The sequence below is a fragment of the Leishmania donovani genome, chromosome 25, assembly GCF_000227135.1.
Source record: "Leishmania donovani BPK282A1 complete genome, chromosome 25".
Taxonomy (NCBI): domain Eukaryota; phylum Euglenozoa; class Kinetoplastea; order Trypanosomatida; family Trypanosomatidae; genus Leishmania; species Leishmania donovani.
This window is the reverse complement of record NC_018252.1, coordinates 24,057-30,056: the sequence shown is the minus strand read 5'-3', so window position 1 is coordinate 30,056 and position 6,000 is coordinate 24,057. Positions and strand designations below refer to the sequence as shown.

The following is a 6,000-nucleotide window of genomic DNA, read 5'->3' as shown; positions in this document are numbered from 1 at the left end:
CAGGTGAAGGCCCGCAGACCACCCCATGTCCGTCTGGCGCCTCCGGCGCCGCAGGTACCCCGGACGGAGACGTGCAGAGGGAAGATAAGAGCGCGTAAAGCACGTAGCCGCCGATTTGGCGGCGGGATGGTTCGTCGTAGACGCCGAGGGTGTAGCCGTAGCGGGAGCGTGGTGGGTGGGGTGTGGCTGCGTATGCGCGTGTCTGTCTGGACTTGCTCGTGCTGGGCTGACACGACGACGAAGACAAAAAGAAAGGACGCCCTGAGGCGCTCCGCTTCCTGGCTCTCTCCCTCTCCGTGAAAGATGAGCGCATGGACACCGTTTGGCACGGCGGCATGGAGGAATGCTGATGACGTTTCTTTCTCTGTTCGAGCACGGTACCGTTCGTGCTGACCGATGTTTGTGTTTGCTTGAACGTCTTGTCTGTGTGGTTTCGTTTTTGCTGTCTCGTTGGTGCGGTGTTTCGGGTATGTCTCTGCATGAATGTTCTCTTGTACGGCTGCGCGATGCTTTCTACCGAGAAACACCAGTCTTCTTGAACACGTGAAACTTATCGCCGCTTACCCCGCTGGTGATCTTTCAGCGAACGGATGCACTGCGTTGTAGCGTCCTCTCGGCATATCGTTCACTGCCCCGCTCCCGCTCTCGGCTCTATGCCTTTTCAGCGCCAATGGCGTTGCTGTCCTTACTTCTTCGCATCTTTCTATCTTCCGTTGTCTGTCTGGTGTTGTTAACCTGCTGTGACACGCACATACAAATACCGACGCGTTTTTTCCCTTTCTCACACGCCACTCCCCCCGAGTGCGCGTGTGCGTGCCGTACAGAGGCTGACCCACTAGCGCGCTACGCGGCGTCCGGTTACTGCTCGTCGCGTGCGTATATGCGCACTCTGCTGAAGGTGGCAGGGCGTGGAATAGAAAGGCCAAACACTCTCAGAGCGGAGTCGCGGAGAGGTTCAGCCGCTACCCACTCCTTCGACCTGCTTACCCTTCCGTCAAACAAAACACCGGTTCTGTCGGAAGGGACATGCGACGCACTTCTTATGTGGCGAAGATCTCGTCAGTGCCCGTAGGGGATGTCGCCTTGGCGTCCTTGAAAGCGTATCATCCGCGGTACGCGCTGCCTCGGCAAATGACTCTGAGCTCCTCGTTCAACACTGTGACGGACAAGAACCGCTTCACCTCATTGGACCTCTTGCTGCAGAAGCTTAGCGGCTACGTCGGGCGGCGCCAGTACAAGATGGCGTCCGATTTAACACAGCATTTGGAGAAGTTCAAGGAGCTCGGAATCGACTGGCACGAGCTCAAGTTTCTTCAGCGCGACGAGCTCGTCGAGCTGCTTAGTGGTCCCATACGGCTCAACCACGCGGAGCGCGCGGTGCTGCTCATCGCATTGGATGCAAAGGTGTGCGGTGTGCTCTGCCGAGATGCAACGCGACACTCCACGAAGCTGTGCATGAACGCCGGCCTGGCAGAGCACGGGTGGCGCTGTGGGCAGGACGGGCACACAAACGACGTGTACTTTGAAGGCAAGGAGCAGGCGAACCCGGCGGTGCTGCGATTGGCGCACCGCTCTGCTACTCGTGTGGCGCGCCGTGATGGCATCGACGTGGAGGTGCATCATGAGCCGGACTTCTCCATAGTGGGTCGTAACTCGGCTCAGCTGAACCCGCGCATCTGGAATGCGCCAGAGCATAGCACATTTGTCGTGACACCGATTGGGTTCGAGTTCCGCGTCCACCCCGACGACCCGCGCGCCCTGCACCAGATCGAGGAGGCTGCCGCCGAGTGGGAGCTGCACCTCGAAGTTTTGCGGCAAGTCATCGCGGAGGTACTGGAGCTGTACGCCGTGGAGCGGGAGGAGCAGCCGCTACATCTGGTGCCAGGCGAAATGGGTGAGCCGGATGTGCCGGAGGTGTACAGTAGCGCGTTTCACGCGCGACGATCGTCCTCATCGCAAACCAAGGCAGACGGCACAATCACAGAACACCGCATGATGAGCGCGAGTGGGGCGGAGAAGCCGTGGTTTCAGCCACCTCTGCCGCAGCGATTCACGCGTGGGGTGCCGGAGCTGCTTCCTTTGGCGCCAACGATCATCTTGCACAGTGCCTTTCGGAGTATCGAGCGCGACATCAGCTCTACCGATGTGAATCGCCGACTCATGCAGCCGGTCGTCGATGTTTCGTGCCTCGTGCACCCGAACGCGTGCTTCTGGTGGAATGCGGAGGAGGAGGAACGTTCGACAAGACTGATTCTCGACTACGCCAAGCGCATGCCATTCGCACTGCCGTTCAACTTGTATTTCCGCGTCGACTCTGCCAAGGTGCTTCGTGCGAAGCCGGCCGTGGCTGAGGAGAGGGACAGCTTACTACGTGCAAAGTTACCGCTCTTCGACTTGCGCCGGTTTCGCTCCGTGGCGCGGGCAGCAGCCGCCGATTCGGTTGATCCGTGATGCGGCACCGAACGCGAGAGTGTGTGCTTCTCTGCACGCGTGCCCTCGTTATGAGGCTGTGCACATCGACTCAGGCCGAATAACGGTGGCGCGAGCCGGTGGACACGGACAGATTTGAATAAAGCCGGAGAGAGGCAGAAAAGCGATGCCGAGCGGGCCTCCCTACCGCTTGCTGACGGCAACGAACGCAGGCCATCGTCTGCGGCACTTGTTTGCCGTAGCGTTCCCGGACACGGCGCACGCGGCAGGTAGAGAGTTTCTGAGGGCTCCAGGCAGCAGTATGACGGTGGGGTTTTCTTTGACCTCTGCGCCTTGAAGGGCGAGCGACGCGTATGCCATTCGTTTGCAGCCCATGTGCACCGTTTCTTCTCCCTCTGTTTCTTAACCCCCATGCCTCCATCTGCTTTCGCACTCACGTGCTCCTTCCCCTGCCGCCGACACACATGCGCGTTCACAGCCGCAGGCACGCACGCACTAAACACGCCTCATCGGTGACGTTCTCGTCTCTCTCCCTCTCTCTCTCTCTCGACATCCCCAGGCTGCGTGAATTCGTTATTTGTTTGGCCCTCTTGCGCTCAGTCAGTGGTGTGTTTGCCTCCTCCTCGTAGCTGCGCCGATTCGAGTAACCTGCACCTCCTCGCGGACACTCTACCTACTTTGACGCGATGCCCACCTCAGCGGTAGCAAGGATGCGCGCCCGCAGCCGCCAGAGCCAGCAGCGTCTGACCGAGGACGAGAAGCTGAGGCGCCGCGAGGAGCGGGAGAACAAGAAGTCGGCCGTCCCACAGTGGCTCATCTGGAGCATGATCGTCATCGTTGTCGGCTCGTCGCTTGTGAACATATACTTCTCTGTGGCGCAATCACCCAAAATGAAGGACTAGGCTGCTGGCGCTTTCGAGTACCTGCGTCCTCGCTGCTCCGCTTCGTCTCCTGTGTTGTCTGTGGCTGTACATGGATTTGTGCCCGTATGCTTGGTTTGCTTTCACGTTTGCGGCAATCGGCTATGGATGCGACGGACGCGCCTTTGTGGCAGTGCCGATACAGCGATGGTGAGTCCTACTGTTGCTGCGCTACACGTCCCGCCACCTGCTCTGCTGGTGCCCACTCGGCGTTGCGGGACACGTGAACGCGTGTGTCACCGAGATCGTGGCACAGCGCGTACAGCGATTGCGGATTAGTAATTCATTCTCTTCTCATTGCTCGGACACAACCGCTGAGTTTGGACGCATAGGTCGGCGAAATGAGAGCGTCTTGCTTTTCGTGCTGCTCCTTGAGACGGCAGCCGGGCGCCTCATGAGCCTGCCGTTCAACGAACTTTTTTTTTCTCGCGCTCCCCGCACGCCTTGATGACGGCGGGCCGATGAGGAGGGGGTGAGGTGGTGACCAGCTCAGCGCGTGGCTTCACCCGGCTCAAGTATTCTCCACCATCTCTGCGTGGGAGGAAGCCAAGCAAGCCGCCCCGCATTTCTCCCTGCGAAGTGCGCAACCACCGGTGGTGGTGGCAGGGCCAAGCACACGCGACGTCGGGCGTGGAGGGCGATGCATGGCTGCTGATGCCGGTGCGCCGGCCCGGGGTGACGCGGCGCCGGAGCGACCTGCGACAGTGAACACGTGTGCACCATCCACATGATGGGCAGAGTGTCCGCGTGGCTGGAAGGCATCCCACCCCCGGCCCTCGCGCAGCCTGCTGGTATGCGGGTGTGGGTGGAGTTTGAGGCGTAGGCCGTGCTCTCGGATGGCTTGGTCGGCGCGTTTGGCGTGGCGCGTGTGTGCTGCTGCACCGCACCAGGTAATGTGGAGGGGGGGAGGGGGGCTCTGACCGGCCGTGCGGGAAATGCGGAGTAGAAGACGTGCCGTACGGGAGAATGTGGGCACCTAGAGAGCAAGAAGCAGGAGGCCGCCCCGAAATCCCCTGCGTTACACTTGGTAGTGAGCTGGGCTATTTGTTTCTCACTACTTTGTCTACGCGTGCAGCAGAACTGGAGAAAGCGACGACGCCGAGCGATGTCGAAGAGCTTTCGACGAGCAGGGCTCTGACGGAGGCAGTGCAACAAAAAAAGAGGGGCGTATGTGGACAACGATGGGCGCGTCTGCGGTGGTTTCTCTCTAGATGTTTGTTTGCTCTGCTCTCTCTTTGTATCTTCGCGCATCACGCGTTGCACGCTGTCGATAGTGTCGCTTCATCCCCCGTTCCACATCCGACGCTGCACGTTGGGCCGCCTACGTCCCCTTCAGCGGCATGGGGGATGTGAGCGCAGTAGCTCTGCGCGCCCCATCTGTTGCTCCAGAGACCTTTGGTGCGTTCTGGAAGCGAAAGCAAAGAAACATGAGGAAACGGTAGAGTGTAGCATACGCCTTGATGTGCATGCCAGCCAACGGATCTACGCGTTTTGAAGCCGCGACTTCCTCTCTTCAAACCACAATTCAGGGTTGAGGGTTCACCGTTGTGCACCGCACTGACGGCGCATGAGGGGTGCATGTTTAACAGACGTCTCGAGTGGACATACCTCTACGTCACCCTCGCCCGCGATAATGGCCTGCTCTGTTGTTCCTCCGTGAGTCGCCTATTTTCTCTCGTGCGCACGCCGCTGCGTCCGTGTCACCAATGTACTCGGTCTCCCTCCTCCTCTGCCTTTACCACGACCACGCTGTGCTCTCCTCTCTACTTTTCTGTGTCTCTTGCTCGTTCCGTCTGCTCTTTTTCATTCACACAGGCCGAATCATGTTTAGTCAGTGCTGCGCATTATATCGCAACTTCTTTGCTCGCACCTTTCAGGGCGGCATGGGGGCGAACGTGAAGCGGCCTTACCGTATTGACATTCGCATGGAGCACGACAAGAAGCGCCGCATTCGGCGTCGCAACATTGGGGCTCGGCGGATGATGAAGTCCTAGTAGAGGACGATGAAGCATTGCTGCGAAGGATGTTGTGGCGTCTGCTTGCACATATGTTTTTTTTCTTTGTGTGTGTGTGTATGCGCGTGTGTTCGTGGGTGCAGTGCCGAAGATTGCTCGCTGCTCCGGCGGAATGCCGGACGTGTTTGCTCGTTCGTGTGTTGACGTGTGTAGCAATACAGCGGAGTAAGAGCGGAAAAAGTGAGGACACTCCTAAGTTGAAGGTTACGGCCTGTGAGCCGCGGTGTTGCACTGTGCTGTAGCTGACGTGTGTATAAAGGAGCTCTTCTCATCGTCGATGCAGTGCGAGTTGTCACGGTGGCTCCTGTGTGTAACAGACCATTCCACGCTTACACGAACTCCGCTAGTCATGCGCGCCAACGGACCAAGGATGTGATCGTTTGGGAGCGCCGAGCTCATCCGATCTCTCGCTTTTTCTGCCGAGCTTCTGGTTCCTTGGGTGCTGATTCTGGTTGTACGATGGCTCGGCTTTCCCCGGCCTGCTGACGCAGTCAATGCGCAACAACGAGCTGTGTAGATGACCTCTCTTCACACTTCTTCCGCTGGGACGAGCTACTTCGCACCTGTGCGCGGAGGAGTGAGCTTCGACTAGTGGCTACCCTCCATTCCTCGAAAGGTGTGTCGACTCATATCCC

General features: G+C 58.9%; 2 protein-coding genes across 2 annotated transcripts; both read left to right on the top strand.

Annotated features, from left to right (window-relative positions):
* Positions 1-1,026: 1,026 nt before the first annotated feature.
* On the top strand, positions 1,027-2,451 carry LDBPK_250110 (hypothetical protein, conserved; the record flags this gene model as incomplete). The annotated part of the gene is made up of 1 exon (XM_003861294.1): positions 1,027-2,451. The coding sequence occupies one exon, from the start codon at positions 1,027-1,029 to the stop codon at positions 2,449-2,451; it is 1,425 nt and encodes a 474-aa protein (XP_003861342.1).
* Positions 2,452-3,116: 665 nt separating this feature from the next.
* On the top strand, positions 3,117-3,332 carry LDBPK_250100 (hypothetical protein, conserved; the record flags this gene model as incomplete). Its single annotated transcript, XM_003861293.1, has 1 exon — positions 3,117-3,332. The coding sequence occupies one exon, from the start codon at positions 3,117-3,119 to the stop codon at positions 3,330-3,332; it is 216 nt and encodes a 71-aa protein (XP_003861341.1).
* Between the last annotated feature and the right edge of the window lie 2,668 nt (positions 3,333-6,000).